Source organism: Balearica regulorum, chromosome 3, assembly GCF_011004875.1.
Source record: "Balearica regulorum gibbericeps isolate bBalReg1 chromosome 3, bBalReg1.pri, whole genome shotgun sequence".
NCBI classification, from domain to species: Eukaryota; Metazoa; Chordata; class Aves; order Gruiformes; family Gruidae; genus Balearica; species Balearica regulorum.
Genome location: NC_046186.1, coordinates 27,938,398 through 27,956,641, shown reverse-complemented (window position 1 = coordinate 27,956,641; position 18,244 = coordinate 27,938,398). Strand labels below are relative to the sequence as shown.

The 18,244-nt window shown below is 39.1% G+C and overlaps 1 protein-coding gene across 18 annotated transcripts in view; it reads left to right on the top strand.

The window, feature by feature from the left end:
- Positions 1-18,244, top strand: part of DST (dystonin) — a 315,509-nt gene that overhangs the window by 117,512 nt on the left and 179,753 nt on the right. For 13 of the 18 annotated variants that reach the window (XM_075747388.1, XM_075747384.1, XM_075747380.1 and 10 more), the window contains 3 exons: positions 468-557; positions 3,428-3,505; positions 5,987-6,079. In XM_075747388.1, coding sequence (XP_075603503.1) covers positions 468-557; positions 3,428-3,505; positions 5,987-6,079 — 261 coding nt within the window. Of the gene's footprint in view, positions 1-467; positions 558-1,086; positions 1,123-3,427; positions 3,506-5,986; positions 6,080-16,673; positions 17,639-18,244 lie in introns of those variants that run through there. The other 5 variants (XM_075747385.1, XM_075747381.1, XM_075747378.1 and 2 more) reach the window with 4 other exon arrangements.

Below are 18,244 nucleotides of genomic sequence, written 5' to 3'. Positions count from 1 at the left end.
TGGCCTGACACGAGTGAACTGACATGCTGAGGATATACACACGTCAAGACAGGATTTAGCTCTGTATTTTTTTACAATTCGTTTGATATAGCTAGTGTCGTCTGTTAGTGGTCATTATTTAGGTCAAAATAGGTGGATATCTGGTGTTGTTTAAATCATCAGATACGGATTTTTGTCATTGCTGTATGCGTTCATTACCCCATAACTTCATACTGTTTTTCTTTTCCTTCTCAGTAAAATGAAATAAAATGTAATGGAATTGTGTGAGTGCAGACATAGATGTGAATTTTGTCTGTTACAATTAGCTTGGGTTTGTAATTTTGTCATGAAAGTGAATATATTTGAAAATCGTGCTGAGGTATATCTGAGGTTTATTGGTATATATTAAAAGATATGCATTAATATGAGTGTGAATTCTCGGGTATAAATGGGGATCTTATACTTAATTTTTGTGTTTATCTGTGCAGGTTCGAAAGCATGTGAATGACCTATATGAAGACCTAAGAGATGGACATAACTTGATCTCACTTTTAGAAGTCCTTTCTGGAGACACCTTGGTAAGGTTTTAGATCAGAATGCAGTGGTTCTGGTTTGTTTCGTACACATTTGCTCTGTTTGTTAACTCTGCGTATTGACTGCTGGAGGTTTCTTTGATACTTTCCGTAATCTGTGACTTGATACCAAAGACACAAGTTGTATTTCTGTTGGTAAAATACTCCACTATGAATTCTGTGGGGGAATGCAGTCTGTTCTCTTTATTTCATGTGGTCAGCGAGACTTCTTTTCTTAATGTAGTAATGCGCTATTCTTTCTGTTCTTCCCTTTTCTTTACAATTTTTCTTTTAACAAGTATTGGATGCTTAATATCCCTTCGCATTAAAGGGAGTAACTTACAAATAGCAAGGATAAAATGTCCCTGAAATTGTCTAACACACTCCTCAGGTGTCATTTCCTTTCTTTGTGAGCATTACTTCCCTTGCTTGGTATTTGTTCTCTTCATTATGTTCTTCTTTTCATGCTCTTCTTTTCATTTGTGGTCTGTCTTGTGTTTTTGCTGTCCTGTCTCCTGTCTGTTATATTCATTAGCCAAGAGAGCGAGATTTTTTGAAGACCTTACGGTTGGTGAGTTCAACAGAAGCATGCGCAAATGAACAGCATGAGGATGTGGAGGATGAGGATAAGGGGGTAGGTGCCGACCCCCGTAACTGTACTAACGTAGTGTTTGAAGTGCGGTGTCTGCTCATGTAAATTCTTAGTTTGGTGTGCTGCAGTAGTGTGCTGTAGAAAGGACAAAAGAACTGGCGTTGGTAAACCAGGATACGTATGTTTATGATGGAGGTATGGAAAAGACAAATTTTTATTCAGCCTTTTTGCAAACAGCCAAAATGCAAATGTTCAAGATTTCTGTTTGTTTTCTTTCATTAAACTGTACAAAACCCTGGCGCACATGTGCACTGGACAACATTATCGAGATGTTATAAAATGATCTTTTTAAATAATAAACAGGGAAATACCATAATTCCATTAAACCAAGATTGTTGTTTTTGCTTGCAAACAGTATTGTCCATATATAAGTAAGTTAGATGAAGACTTGAAGGCTCTCCTTTGTGAAGTCAATGGCCAACAATTGATTTGTCTTAATTAGAAGCACCAGTCTACTGGACCCAAGGTGTATTTGACATAATATTGGATAATATTTTGAAATGAGGTCATTTGGATATGCAGATCTATTTGTTGGAATTGATCAAATATAATAGTAATTTTTATCAAAACAGATAGGCAAAGTAGAAGTTAAGTGACAGCTCCGTGTAGTGGCTACTAAGTATACAGATTGTTTGCAGGGTTTATCTTTCTCACAGCAAATGCTGAATTATTGTTCCACTGTATTTTAACCATCCAGAAGGGAAATATCTACTTATAAAGTGTAAAATGCTGAGTGCTTGTTAGTCCAAGTGAGCTGTATCATGCCTTTGTAGACCTCACATTATTAGCGTTTGCTAAAGCAACGTGCTGTCACAGGGCCCAAGTGCCACCTTGGCTCCCCGTGTGTTGCGCTGCAGTTGTCATTTCAGCGGAATTTGTGTGCTTTTTTTTTTTTTCTAGGGCATAACATAACTCAAAATGCTGCATTTTAGCTGTCTGTTGAAAAAAAATATTTCCCCTCTGAGATGCTATACCTAACTATATAGTTTGGGATTTGTTACGCCCTCTTTGTTGTGGAAAACCAAGTTCCAGATCTGCAGTCCTTCGTTCCATCTGTGGAAGCTACTCGGTAGCAAGGGCTGCAGGGCTTGATCCTGGGCTATCAGTGTGAAAAAAAGGGGCTATATTGAAGGTTCTGTAATGGAAATTAAAATTCTTTGTGTTTTAGTTTATGCTTCTTATTCATTTCCCCATGTTTCCTTTTGGCAAGCATCTGGTACTCCATGGGGTGGGGGGAAAGGCAGTTGAGGCTTCTCTGTGTGTTTCGCAGTGATTGTCTGAGGAAATACTCATATTCATGGCTGATCCCTAGCAATTATAGTCCGCTTCAGTTTATTGCTGTGAAAGTTTGTGAAAAATCTGAACTAAGGAAGAAGAATAGAAGGATTTGGATGTGGTGGTGGTGGTGATGATGATATAAATTTAACCGCTTTCCCTTTGCTGATCTGACAGCTAAGTAAAGTATGCTTTTTCTGTGTGATTCTTCTTCTTGGTGATTTTACACTAACTGCATGCAGTTTTGCCATTTTTCCATTAACACACCACTCATGCTTATTTTACAGTTTCTTCTTGCTAGTTTTGACTTTGCTTTGAGAAGAGTGACTTCTTAGGTTTTTTCACACTTTATAATGTTCTGCCCCATTCAAGAGTTTAAACTTACACTCAAGGACTGTATAAGTTGTATTATTCTGTTTGGAGGAATGTATTATCTTTATTAGGTGCTTTAAAGAAATATGTGTCGATATCATAATGATTATGCAGTCGTACCATAAATAAACAACACTAAATCAAAGTTGCATACAGAGGTAAGCTTTTCCATCACAGAATTTACCAGAGCAACATAAAGGTCTATGGCATTACTTTGATTTGTGTAATATACCGTAAATCTTTTACAATAATATATTGCAGTTTAGTTTCTGTAGGTGGATTCATGTGGGGCTTTTTTTAGCCCTCTTGGCCTTAATGGTACTTTACAGGGAAACAACTATCAGCCTGCATGGATCAAAGTTGCAGTTTGGGACCACTGATCTCTGTTGACATCCATTGTGCTAAAAAATGTCAACTACAGTTTAAAAAAAAATCGTTAAAGCACATTTTTCCACCAAAGGTATTGGCTTCATTAAAACTGTAGTGCTTCAGCTGTTTTACATGGTATGTTTTAAATTGGACTGTTGGCTCTTTTGTCTGATGCGAAGATCTCACAACTATTGTTTTCCAATTTTAGCCCCGAGAAAAAGGTCGGATGCGTTTTCACAGACTCCAGAACGTCCAAATTGCACTTGACTATTTGAAAAAACGCCAGGTATGATGAAAATTTTAATAATGCTAATGCAAATTTTGTCACCTGTAGCTATTAAATAAAAAAACATGCCCTGCTTGGTCTTTTATGCATGTTGTATAAGAGCTGGTAGTGTAGGTTCGGCTTGATCTCATGCTTGAGATGGTTAACAGAGATGTGGCGAAGGTAGCTTTACACCTCCCTTCTCTGAGCAATAACATCAACACACTCTGTGTGATATACGATGTTAAAGAGGAGAAAATTATGGGTGAGGTCCTCAGGAGTTGCTTATAGTAGATTTAACTACATTTCATGCTGCCCAGACACTAGCTGGTATGCAGTTTTGTTCATAATCTAATTTTTAGTGCAAAATGCATATTCAAAGAAATTAGAGCATTGTATGGGAGTTCCTTGTTTTGATTACATTTGTTTCGGGAAAACTTTCTCAAGCCTTGATCCTGATGAAAGCAAAACTGGTGCCCTAGAAAGGCAGCAGAGTCACCTGGGCTGTGGAAGATGGAGGCTTAGTTTCACCTGTATCTCCTTTAAGCCAAGCACTTGAAACCCACATTGCTGGGTGGTTTTCCACTGCTGTGAGTTTCTTTCCACTTTTAAATTTCTTTTAAACACTTACAGGATTCTTGCGTTCTCCTTTTGCAAAACAGCAATATTAAAAAGTGTCCAAAATGTAGGTGGAAGGAAAAACTGTATCTCCCTGTCCGTCCATCTAAATGAATTGACACTGGAAATCTGCTTTCTGAATTTTTTTTTTTAATTTGCTATTTAAAAGGTTTGAAAAAAATATGAGTTAGCAAACCATAGACAGTGAATTTGGTTATAAAAACAGATGTCTTTTCGTATTTTGAGTGAAACTGTGAACTGTCTTTCGGGTCACAGAGTGCTGTGTGTGCGCTGAGAAGTCAATCCTGCTTCGCTGAGCTCAAAGCAAACTCTTCCTGTTAACCTAAGCAAGCTGTTGAACAAATACACTACGAAGTAAATGAATGGCTACTTGAAATGACAGTCACAACAGCATTTTTATGCAGTGAGACCTCTGGACTTGTGCTGCACCATGCCTTATTTATGCACCACAGACCGTATTAAAACGCAGGGGACAGAGGATCAGGTCACCCTCATGTTTATGAATCTGCAGGTGTCATTGGGAACCGCAGGTCTCCATCACGCAGCTGTCGATGGTGATCTGAGGGTTTTTGTGCTCTCTTTAGCCTCACAGTTCTATGAAGATGGCTGTACTCTACTGTACAAGGTGCTTGTAGGGTTTTGGTCATGTGGGCAAGTTGCCAGTAAGAACTTGCACTTGGTTAAAGTTCAGCCCCCATTAGGTGTTTCTAAACTGTATTTAGGAAGTAACTTCCTCAGGTTGGCTGTATAACCTCCAAATACAGTGCTTTACTGTGATTGTAAGGCAGACGGATCCTATATATTGATAATTTTGAAGCCTGACTTGGGAAAAAACGAACAAAAAAAGAAAAGGCATATTTGACTATCTTACCCAGTTTTTATAATGCAGTAAGAGGAAAACATTTGGATTTATTTTAATTTCTTTTTTTGAACTGTGGAATACACTTTCTCTTCCCAGGAGAGCGTTTTGTGGTTTGTTTGTTTTTTTTCTTTTTCCCTAATAGTTAAGATAATGTCTGCAGATAGAGAAGGACATGCCTTTGCTTGCTCAGTGTTGATAACAAGGTATATGTTAAAAAGCATGTGCATATAATTTTGCTAGCATAAGCATAAAATGCCTTTTAGCTGAGTCATCTTTAACTGCTGGACTATATGGATACATAATACATACAGAGAAATTAAATGTAATAATAAAATATGACAAAGAAAATAGAATTATTGAACTCGCCCTGGATGTGAATTTATTGGAGTGGTAAAAATGTCAACTTTCTGTAATCCTGTTAACCATTTCATGTTTATAGCACTGTGAATGAATAGAGCGGAAGCGATAATAATTGTTGTCATTTTTAAGCCATTGGTTATTTAAATGTGATACTAAATTCCTGGTTTTATCAAGCCAGATGGTTGTGTTTTAGCAGGCCAGTTCTGCTGCTGAATTCCTGCTTTGGTGCAGGAGAGTGGAGAGGGGAAAGGAAAGGCAGCAATAGCTTCCCGGGTCTCGGCACTGCCCTGAGACTGATACACCAGTTACAGATTATCGTATTCTCATTGTTATCTACCCCTCAATCATACCTTCCCCTTCTGACATGGACTGAGGCGAAGGGTGTTTGGCACCAGGAGCAGATCTGCTGGTGTAGTGACAGCTGAGGAATCTCAGCTTAGCGTGGGTGGGAAAGGGCAATTCCTGGCGGGCTGCTTACAGCCAGAATGCAATTCCTTTCTGCTTTTGAGAATTAAAAAAACCCAACAGAGTAGGCTTGGGAAATAAGTAATGCATCCTTTATAGTTGCGCCTGTGCAGTGCAGCATGTATTTGTGGCATATTTGTTTCAATTTTGTCTGTATTTTCTTTCCACAATGACAGGTGAAACTGGTTAACATTAGAAATGATGACATAACAGATGGGAATCCCAAATTGACTTTGGGGTTGATATGGACCATAATTTTGCACTTTCAGGTAAGCTTGACAGTATGGTTTGGTCAGATTCTTGTGTACAGTTGCGATTAAAGGATGTCCTGAGTTGGAAGGGACCCATAAGGATCATCGAGTCCAACTCCTGGCTCCACACAGGACCAGCTGAATCAGAGCATCTGACTGAGAGTGTTATCCAGACGCTTCTTGAACTCAGTCAAGTCTTGAACTCAGGATGAATGTGGCAACTTAGGAGTCCATATAGGCTGTGCAAAAATATAGATTATGTGTCATCTTTAATTTGGTTTTGATGATGTACCGTATCTGCTGATGTAGACTGAACGTGTAGTTTGTTCACTGCTAATTTCCTGCCTGTGGAGTGAGAAGGAAATGATAGCTTGGGTTTTGAACATTGTTAAAGACAGTGGTCAGTGTGTTTCTTGGGCAACGCTTGGGCAAAGCAGTCTTGTTTTACTCTACAGACTTCTTTTGTTGAATATTAAAATGTATTAAAAAAAATTAAATCATTTTCTCATTCTGGATCTGAGTTTCTCGGCCAGTATGAGTATTTTAGCAAGCACGACTCTTGGCCTTTTGGAGCAGTCCCTAACACTTCAGTGTTTGTTTCTAGCCCCAGCGATGGTAACGCGGGTCACACTAGGTGGCACTCTGGTTGTTGTACACTGCTGGGATTGTGTACAGTATAATGCAGCCTTACAGTGTGTGGTGTTAAATTGCTCCTCAAAATGAGGCTTTCACAATGGCCCTGGCTGTAAATGATGTAATTCAGATGACAGATAATTCCCATTTAGTGACTGCAGCATTGTTAGCGATAAACTCCCTGCTGTGCTGGCAATTTAAATGATCAGAATATTACGTGATCTTACAGAAAAAGCCTGGTTCACTTAGGAATATCCTGCACTGGATTTATGACTGGAAAAAAATTTTCTTAAAAATAAAACAAACAAAAGCTTTTAGGATCTAATTTGCCTTTCTGCAAATCCTAATGAGGCACAGAAGACATGAATAAGCCCAATGTGGCCCTGGGCTAAACAGGGTGCGCAGCTTAGCCCAGGCCAGCGCACAGGGTAAAGGAGAAACCGCTGACTGGTCACCACTAGCGAGGACCTGAAGCTCCCTCAGCTCCCCTCTGTCGTGCATCAGTCTTTGCTCCCACGTGGTTATATGCAGACGGAAGGCTGGGATTAAATATATTTAAGCAAGAATTAGGCAGTGATTGAATGTTAGTCTGTTTTAAGAAATAAAGATTAACAACTTATTAATAGAAGCTGTTAGCAGAAGTTAAACCTTTATTTGATGTATGTTTTATCTTTCTGAACCCAATGAATAGGTTTTTGCAGGGGGCAATTGTTAGTTTTTCTCACTAGCTGAAGCAGGACAACTGGCACAATTCTGGGTGCTTATTAAAAGCAATGGAAGTTAGTGTTACTAGTTAGAGCTGCAAAAAATGATGAGAAGGAAAAACATTTATATAAAATTAACTAATTTAGGTGAGCTGGTGTGACAAGGATTTTCCCCTGTAAGGTAGCCAGCTCCATATGAAATATTGTAAAAACATTTAAATGGTAGCTGAAACACACTTCACTCTGTCCTGACCCCCAATAACTATCAACTAAATGTGTACCAGTACGATTCAGATCTTGCATATCTGTCAGAACAGAATATTTCAGTTGGAAGGGACCTACAATAATTATCTAGTCCAACTGCCTGGCCACTTCAGGGCTGACCAAAGGTTAAAGTATGTTGTTAAGGGCATTGTCCAAATGCCACTTAAACACGGACAGGCTTGGGGCATCGACCACCTCTCTAGGAAACCTGTTGCAGTGTCTGACCACCCTCTCAGTAAAGAAATGCTTCCTCATGTCTGGGCTAAACCTGCCCTGGGGCAGCTTTGAACCATTCCCATGTGTCCTGTCGGTGGATACCAGGGAGAAGAGCTCAGCACCTCCCTCTCCACTTCCCCTCTCAGGAAGCTGTAGAGATCAATGAGGTCACCCCTCAGCCTCCTTTTCTCCAAACTAGACAAACCCAAAGTCCTCAGCCACTCCTCACAGGACATGCCTTCCAGCCCTTTTATCAGCTTTGCTCTTCTCCAGATGCGTTCAAGGACCTTCACATCATTCTTAAATTGTGGGGCCCAGAATTGCACACCGTGCTCGAGGTGAGGCTACACCAAGGCTGAATACAGGGGGATAATCCCCTCTTTTGACCAGCTGGTTACGCTGTGTTTGATACACCTCAGGGTCTAGTTTGTTCTTTTGGTGAGCTTTTATTTTTTCAAAGTAGTATCTTAAAAAATTGGTGTTAAAATAATTTTAAGAATGAGTAGTGGTTCTTGGAGTAAATACTAAGCCTCATTAGTAAATATGAAATAACTGAAGAACAGGATTTTAAAAAAATATTTTCTTTTTGCTGTTAATGGCTGCAGTACTGACACTGAATGCAGAAGGGATTTGTAAGGTTATGTAAGAGACACCCTCTGTATTAATCTGTGCTAGCCTGGCATTTGCCTGTATGCCGCTTCTTTTGAAATGTATGGCAGTGTGGTGTCATTGACACCTGTATATGGCCAATGTAGGTTCCAAATGTATAAGGAAATCAGAAGAATGTGTGTATTTACACTTCATATTTTCTTGTCTTCGCTTAGATTTTTGAACGAGGGGAAAAATCTGAACAGAGAAGTCTAACAGCAGTCTTCACAAAGGGATGAAGCTTCATGATAATAACTGTGTTCATGCATGGAGTAATCCTATAGATACTGGGAAAGTTGCAGTGAGATTCAGTTTGAAGTTAAGACACTCCCAGCTTATGGGGAGCTGTGTTCATATGCATTAAGTGTCTAAATTGTCCCTGTAATCTGATAATCTGAGTGATAGAGGTTTTGTCTATACAGCTAGTATAGCCTAGAGAGTGAGTCAACTAGCCAGCTACTAGAGGATCACTCCATTTGACTAAGCATAAACATCTGTGTTGTTGGAGATTTATGGGACAGCCACATGAGTACGTGAAACATGATGTAGGTCTTATGGGAAACCCACTCTTGTCTGGGAAGAGACAGATCAGGCAGGATAAACTGCATCTTAAATGGTGGTAAACATGTTTAGCAACAGCTTTGAAGCCTTGAGGGCCAGTCAGTATAGTGGGTGAGGTTGGTGGAGCAATTCAGATCACCTACTGATCACCCACTGCCTAAAGCACCTACTGAGCTATTAAGTTGTTCAGCATAGGTGCTTGGTGTGATCAGACACTGCATATCCAGTAGCACATGCAGTGGGAAGCAAGTTTCCTTAGGTCCTGTGGTGTATCTGCTATCACCATGTAGAGATATCAGATAGTTCTAAGTGTCTCAAATGTTCTAGATGGTCAGTTGACTTTCTTCTTTTGTCCCTGCTTCAGGTTGTGAAACTTTGCTGTTCGAGATCCATTGATTGTACTAACTAGATCTCCAGGGCTTTTGGTTCAGTTTCCTAAAGATAGGTGGCATTTGAGTGACATCTAAGGTGTGCTAGAGTATCCGGGGCATGCATGAGGAGTTCTCTGGTGAGACACCAGATCTATGAGACCCCCATGCTCTTCTAAACCTGCAGCTGGAGGCCAGTTGGGGTGTGGCAGGATATGTCAAAGAGCTCTAGAAGCCCATGTTTAGGAAACTAAATCCTGCCTCCTCTGGATGAAATGGTCTCTTCAAGACCTAGTCAACATGTAAATGCAAATATGTAGACACCTCCTTTGGGTGTCTTAAATTTTCCCAGCATTTGCAGAAGTAGTTCATTTCTCAGTGAGTATAAGGAGCTGTTGACTGTGTGATGTTACTGCCCCTGCTCCATCATTTATGTGTGTTCTAGTAACACTGCAACCTGGGAGGTAGTCAAGATGCCAGGGATTTTTTTTTGGGCTGTTGTTTGTGGCTTCTTGTTTGTCTGAGTCATGGCACTTATCTGGAGGATAATATTTCCTCAAAATAGAAAATCCTTCTGGGTACTGGAATGAATTTAGGAATGATTTAGGGGAAAGACATGATGAACAAAAATAAAAGATGATATGCATTTAAGGATTACATTTCTTTTGCATCTAAATTATGCCTAGAGGTGGTTATGGCTTTGTGACTTGGTACCCATCATTAGATAAATATAAATGTTGTTTTGAGTTATTTCACTGACTTTTGCAGCAGTACAAGTCCAGAGGTTGTACATTCTTCTGTGTCCCAAGTAATTACATATATGAGAAAAGATGGAATGGGAAATTTTGCGGTTTATTGAGTTGAGTGTGTTAGAAAATAATTTGTCCTGTGGGTACTGAAAATGCCTGAGACATGTATGTTATTAGGATTTAGGCACGCTTTCAATGTATGCATTTCACATGCTTTTAATAATATGTGGCTTTTTAAAAATTCAGTTTCATAATGCAATAACTACTGTAAGTTATTTTCCTGACACCTGCAGAACATGCTACATCAGATTACAGTATTTTGTATAATTAGAGGCTATATATCTAAATATCCAAATTAGTACTTGAATGGACTCCTCCTTCAACATCCAATACCTTTTCACTGATGACACTGGAGATGAGCAGTTATAAATGAAAGCAGAATTTGGCCTCAGTAAGTAACCACAATTTTAGTAAGATAATTTCTGTGAAAATTGGTCATAATTTCTTTTCAAACCACTGCAAACATTTTTTAATTTAACAAATGTTAAATATTTAGAATAATTTGCAGTTGGTTGAAAAAACATGCCAAAACGAAGCAAAACCTGAAACTTTAAACTGTCAGGCATCCAAAATTAGGCCTTTGTGAACTCAAACCTTAAAAAAAATTTCTGGAGCTTCTAAGTCATGACTCAATAAACTTTTTCTATTTCAGTTTCATCATCATTTTGCAGCTCAGGAACTGCCATGAAACACTTTTCCTTCCACCCTCCCCAGCTCCCTGCTGTCAGGCTGCTTTGCAGGATGCTGCTTTTCCAGGCTTTGGTTGGTAACTTACTTGTCCAGATGTTTCAGTACAGTCCAGCCCTCTCTGGCCAGATGGGTACTTTCTCTCAGGCCTCCGTAGAGCACGTGTTGCCTCTTCACATTTCTTTTGTCAGCTAGCAAATAATTTTTTTTGTTGGTGTTGACTCCCCGTAAGTCTTCAAGCAAAATTCATTCTTTATCAGTCTGCCCCGAAGTGATCTATAGACTGTTCATTTGGGGCAGCAGATCAGCGGTTAAACTTCTAGCCGCGTTGGGCAAAAAGAGGTAAGAAGGGTGGATTTGTTTGTCGCTGACTTGGCTGAGATAAAGGATCCAGCTGTTTCTCAGGTTCCTGATACCCCTTACTTCGGTTGGGTGTTCAGAGCCTGCAGTGCAGGTGGTAATTCTGAAGCGCTCTTGCGTTGGTCATGGAGGCCGTGTCCTTCATACGGGGTGGCCCATTGCAGTAACTGACGTGCAGAAGGCAGAGGAATAATGGGACGTTCTGTGCATCTTCCTGTGCCTCAGCCGCTCTGCTGTTAAATCCGTGATAGGTGTCACCACACACGAGACATGCTGCCTGCTTCCCTCGCATCTTTCCTGGAGCTCAGAGAGCTGGGTCTGGCATTCTCTTGCCATCCTTGTACCTGTTTCCGCTGGGAGCAGCGGGCTGATGGCAGCTGGCTCTGAAGCTTGCCTCTGGGTCTTGCCCAAGCCGTGGCTCTTGGAGCCAAAGGATTGAAGTTTAATCTGCAACTGCTTTCACATGGCTAGAACAGTTCAAGGTCTGATCTTCTCAAAGATTTAAAGATGGAGCTATGTGGCCATTTGTCTAATCTCTGCCCGTAAGTAGTTGTAGGATAAACTGTATTCCACCTGGGAGTTGCGGTTCCCGGTCATTGGCCATTGCAGCAGACCTGTCGTTCAGCATTTGGTGGGGTATACTCTTCCTGTATTTTACTCTTCAGCTGCACTCCTAGTTAGCTTTTCTGGAATTCTTCAGCAATTAAAAAAAAGAATTGCTAACTCTCAGGTAAGAAAATGAGCATGGAGTTCTTGGCATTTCTGGGACTCGCCTGAATCACAGCAAAAACAAGAGGCATTAAGGCTCATTACAGAGTCATATTTAGACTTGATCTCTACAAATAGTGCGATATCTGTAGCAGGATAAGATTTACAAGCAATTAGCTCATCTGTTTGTTTCTCTTCATCCTCAATCACATAAAACCACCAACAAGGAACAAATTCCTCCTTTTGTAAGCCATCTCACTGGATATAAAACCTTTCCTGTTCAGGGTTGTGACTTTTGGTCCCTCAGTGGTACCTGAAAGCTGAGCATCGCGCTCTCAGATTTTGAGCAGCGGTTGCCAGTACAGCTCCAACAGCTCCGAATATAACATTTTGTTTGCACTGGGAAGCCTTTTTTAGTTTTTTGGGGCGTTTTTTGCCCTGTTCTCTTTCTTTTGTGCTGCTTTAATTTTCACTTTCTCTTCGGTTTATCTCATTCCACATGTGACCCTTTGGCTGTGCAACAAAATGTTTGCAGATTATCTGGTATGCTGTTTTAGTACCATGAAATGACATGTCCCTTTTATGCTAAATGCTCCACTGCTTTTGCTGTGTTGCATAAAAAGAAAAAAAAGAGGGGTGAAGGGATCTTAGATGCAAAACTACCTGAAATGCATTCCTAGTATGTTTTTGATCACGTTATTCTAGGATAAAAGAAAGGTACCAGGTGCAGTTTGATTGGCAAAGCGGGATAACCTTTCCTTTACAACATTTAGTAAATATGTGAAACCAATGACAAAGCGCAACTTAGCAGCGTACACAGGATGAACAGTCTCAGCATTTTGCAGACTAACAGATATGCAGATATTCAACATTGCCTCTATAATGTGTAACGTACCTGTCCCGTGTTAAGAACATAGTGCATTTCACTGTCACAGACGTGCTTGACAAGTTACAGAAATCTAGGGTTAAATGCAAACCCATACAAATCTGCATGAGCTATTTCATGTCTTGATGCTAATCTTTTGTTTGCCAAGTCTTAATGTTAACCTCTTGTTTGTGATTAAGCAGCCTCTAAGACAGATCAAATTGCAGACAAGTGTTGGTCTAATCCTTTATTCATGTTATACTTCTTAAGGGTTTATGTGCCAGAAAAAGTCTTTCACTAATCTCTCCTTAAAACTTTCTGGCATTGATGGGTATAAATTTGTATCTTTGAGTTTTTCATTATAGTATTCCATTATAGTATTTTTAACAGCTTTGATCATCTGGATCTTTGGCGTTGGCCAGTGCTGAGCTTCTATTCGGGTCTAGTCAGATGTCTGAGAGAAAGCCCCTGGTGTGGTCAGGTCTTTGCTATATTGTGGTGGTTCTTGTAGGCTTCAGTGGTAGTTTCTTTTCATGCTGTAGAATATCATATTTCTTTGCTCTAGCAGACAGGGTTTAGAAGAAATTTCAATTTCTTTTTTCTGAATATCCAGTCTAATCCTGTTATCTCTCTCTCTTTCCTTGCTGAGACCAAGGTTATGACTTTATAGCATTTCAGTTAGCTGAAAGTGATCATTTTGTCTTTACAGATTCACAGATTGGTAGGGGTTGGAAGGGACCTCTAGAGATCGTCTAGTCCAACCCCCCTGCTAGAGCAGGGGTTTAGTTACTTGCACTTTCATCATCTTCCCTTAACATGGAATATCATTTTCCATAGTTTTTTTAAATATAAAAACCTCAACAACTGATATAAATGCAATTTGTCAGTTCTTTTGTACTTGATCTTCTGTGGTTCAAGAGCATAGGTGACTTACAAAGTTAAAGTGACTATAAAGTTTCTTTTTGGTTCATGGAAAAACAAGGAACAGTAGAAAGAGTTGTTAATTGAGAGGTGATAGCCTTCTCAGGAACAGCTGGTAAGGACTGTTAAATTGGTTATTAAGTATCAAAAAATACATATTTCTTACCTATTTCTAGAAAGACAGAAAGGCACAAATACTACTAATAATCTGTAGAGAAATATTTGGAATGCATTTATTCCTAGCTAATATTTAGAAATGGTTAAATGCTAGGAGTTACCTGCAGATATACCAGGTGCATTCAACTAAATTGACCTGGAATATGCAGCAGTAAGCCAGGATTGTTTGGAGCACTGAGCTTGTAACTAATGTTTCAGAACTGATTCTTGTATTTTTGCTGCCTGAATTTTTTAATTCCTCTTCAGAAGAACCTGATTTTTCTGAAAAAGTGAATTACCTACTCGTAAGAAAAAACATAAATCGACATTTAAGTTATATATGAAAGAGGACGTGCAAAATCAGAGACTTTCTATATTACTTATCTCATTACAAAACACAGATTGTCAGCTGTAAAATAACAGTGTTTATTCTGACCTATCTCAAATTAGATTTGATTTGACATTTTTATGACAGAGTGACACCAATTCTAACAGGAGTTTTGAAATAACAGAGAATGCTTAAGGGATGTTTTCTCTTTGGAAGAACATGGTATCATGCTGATGGTTAAACATGTAAACAGTTTTTAAAAAGTATATACTAAATTGCTCCATTAAAACTCAGATAGTCTAATATAATTATTATTTAGAAACCTCAGTGCCTGCACATCTTAATTTAAATATACACTTGCATTGGAGAATTTAAATTTGCAGTATTTTAAAGCAAATTCTTAACTCCTGCGAAATTTGTGGATGAAGAACAACACTGGCAGTGTACTTGTATTATGGTGTATTTACTTTCATGTGGTTTTGATTAGACAGTTAATAAAGCATGAAAATTTGCAATTTTCTTTCAAATGCTGGACACTCTTTAACCTTTTACGTAATTTCTGCTCTATGAGGATACTCTTTTTTTTTAAGAGCACCTAATATTTCAATATTATTATACTAGAATGTATTTTGCCTTACAGTATTAGATATGTCATTATTAAATCAGAAGCTATATCTGTGTGAAATGAAATCAATCTCAGTCTGTTGCACTGCAAAGTCCTGAATCTTTTTTAAGGAGAGGAGAAAGAGAGGTGTAAAGGTCATTTGTTTGTACAAACACAGCAATGTCATTTACAAAGGCTATATTTTAATTTTTTTAATGTGCTTTTCTATTAAGGAGAGGGTGGCAAGTCGGGACACAATTCAGACCCATGTGGATGTATGTTTTAAATCAATGAGTCCTCTGGGCCTGAAAGTCACTTTTCTAAGCTGAGTAAAAAACCACAGTTTTGTTTTGTTTTTTTTTAACTGTGAGTCAAGGCAGCAAATGTCAGACCAGCACCTGTATGTTAAGCATACAACAAATGCCAATACAAATCGAGGCCGTGAAAGAGTGTCCTCGTGGCATAAATGTCTGCTTTGAAAAAAAAACGTTAGCATTGTGCGTGTATGTAGTTGCCTGTCTGTCAGTGGTACAGGGTATTCTGTAACAGCCTTCTAGTCCCTTCGTATTATGGTACAACATTTTCTAAGCATTACTGTCAAATTTTACCCCAATGCCACAGAGATGAGTGCTGTGGTAAGTGGTCAGCAATGAGCATCTATTCTTGGAAATTCTTTGGAGGCTGATCCTACTACTTTGCTGTATTATTCATTCTAGATCCCGTCAGTAAAAGATCATAGAATACTTCAGTGGAACTGGCCCCTGTGGATAAAGTCTTTGGGTTTCATTATTGTCATTCCTTTTCAAATAAACAAGGGAGACTTAATGATAACACCTGATAATGCTTGGCATGTCACTCGGTTGTTCTTTCTCAGCATGAGAAATCATACACATCTACCCTTGCTGATGTTTTTCTAGTAGGTTTTGTATATTGGTAACAAAAATGAAGCTGAAGCTTCAAAACACAGATATTTTTCAAAGCAAGTATGTTGGTGATTAATTAGACTTGCTTGCATTTTAATAGTTTACTTTTCTATCAGGTATTCATATGTAGTTAGATGCTTCTTGGCTGTCGTATTCAGAGCTACACAGAGATGCCTACAGAACAGGAGCGCGGGAGGAGGATAAAGCTCCATTTTTATAAACAGTAACTTTGTGAACAGTTTTCCAGGCAGACTGGCTCTTAAGATTTGTTTCACCTTTATCTGTCAGAAGATTTAAATCTGCTGCAAAGTTCTGGCCCTCAGTCCACAGCACCCCTGCCCTGAGCAAGCTGTTCGGCTTGTATGATAGTAGTGAAGCAGCAGGTTATTTATAGCTGACAAATCGGTGAAAAATCACATTAGCTCCACATACAAATAAAAATTTGACCCCCGACAAGCTGTCAGAGCAATCTCTGATCCTTCCCTTTAATCTTTCCTTCTGTGGATCACTGGTTTTGTAATAAAAACATATGAAGTACAAACCAAATCTGCTAACTAAATCCCTGCTATTTGCTGCGCTGCTTGCTTTTGGATTTGGAGTGTAGCTAATAGTTTCAAAGGTTGCTGCGTATTTTTCTACTTTATCTTGCTCGAGTTACTAAATGAAACGGGAAGTTAAAATGCATGCGAGAATTTTCTATTGCTCATAACTGCTATGTCATCTCCGTGAAAGGCCATCAGCATTACAGCCCAACGCTGAAGCAGTGATGTTTATTTAAGAGGATTGGTGGCCAGAAATAAGCCACAGTGTCTAATCAGACACAGGCCCTGCCTGGGCACCATGCCACAACGTTTATTGCGTGTGCGTTTCTCATAAGCAAAATGGCTACGTACTGAGGAGGATGGACTTGAAGTCTGGAAGAAATTACGGTGCGAACGGCGGCTCTTAACTTTCTGAGGAGGATTTAAGTGTGTGTAAATATACTGGAATGAATGAGACTGTGCGACCGTGAGTTACCGAAAGCCAAATGGGGAATGTCTGTGGATGTGTGAGGGCTGAAAAGGAAGAACAGTGTTTAGATCCTGCAAAAGCTCCCTTAAGTCCAGCTAAACATTCCCCTGGAAGAAAATATTTCAGAAGAAAAACGAGAAAGAAATCAACTGAGGAGGGACCAGATTCAGCACAGGTTAAAGAAAATGGAGAAAAAAGCCAGTATGAAGTGGGGATTTCAGAAAATGCCGAGAATTGTCCCAAGAGTGGGGGATTGGCTGATTCCTTCCCCCGGAGAGTGACAGTGGCTGGAAATGCTCTGCCCGTGAGTACAGACTTTTTGGCTGATCTTGTTAAAGCAAAAGTTTTACCGGGTGAAACAAAGAATGATTCTCTTTGTGGGGACAGTTTTCATGGTGATAATCAGAGGCTCACCAAGTTTGGTGAAACAGGGACATGGTTAAAGGAACAAGACAAGAGGAGTTCAGAGAAACGCTGTACATGGAAGAAGAAATATTCAGAAGATAGCAACAGGAGAGAATCAGTATTCCTGAAGAAATCTAGTGGTCTTTGTTATGGAAAAGCAGCCAGCTTGGATTCTGCTATCCATGTTTTAGGCAGACAACAGGAAGAAACTGGGGTAAACATAACTTCTTGCAGAATTGTTGAAGATGTCCCAGAAAGCAATAAATCTGAAAAGTTGCATCACTTTCTTTCTGAAAGCAAAAGTGATCTGCTGCTTGAACAAAAGAGATTTTATTCTTCTGATGCTGTGCTTTCCCAATTGCCGAAAGAAAAGGTGTTATTTAGCGTTCCACCAAACAGGAGTAAGGTAAATATTTTGGCACAGTACATTATCTTTCAAAGTTCACTCAGAATAAGTATTGTAACAGTATTTTTACTGTTACAAAAATATCTTCACTTTGCCGTATATAAGCCTTTTTTTTTTTTTTTTTTTTTTACACATGCTATGATACTAGAGGTAGTCGTAGGACAGAACCTACTGCTTCATCTTTTTCATACCTCTATACATCTGGAGTGTTGATGTATCCTTGTGCTGTTTTGCTGTCTGTGATTTGATTTGTTTCCTAATTTAGGAAAAATTTAGGAAAAAAGATTTTCATGTTAAAATGGTTCTAGAAGGTGGAGTGTATTTTAGAGAGTTAAGTTTGCATTCGCTATCTGCAGTAAATTTTCTTACCAACTCTTGACAGTCTTGTAATTCCTTTGGGACTTGTATCAAGGAAAAGAATATTTCTAATTCTTTTCAGTTATGGCCAATAGGAACTGAATAATGGTAGAAATATGTAGGCAGTTAGAAATAGAAAAAGTGGACATAAATCATGTTAATAATGCTCTACACTTCCTTTAAAAGATCTTTTCTTGCAAACTGTCTATATGACCCATCAATATTAATTATTGAAATTCTATCTTTTTG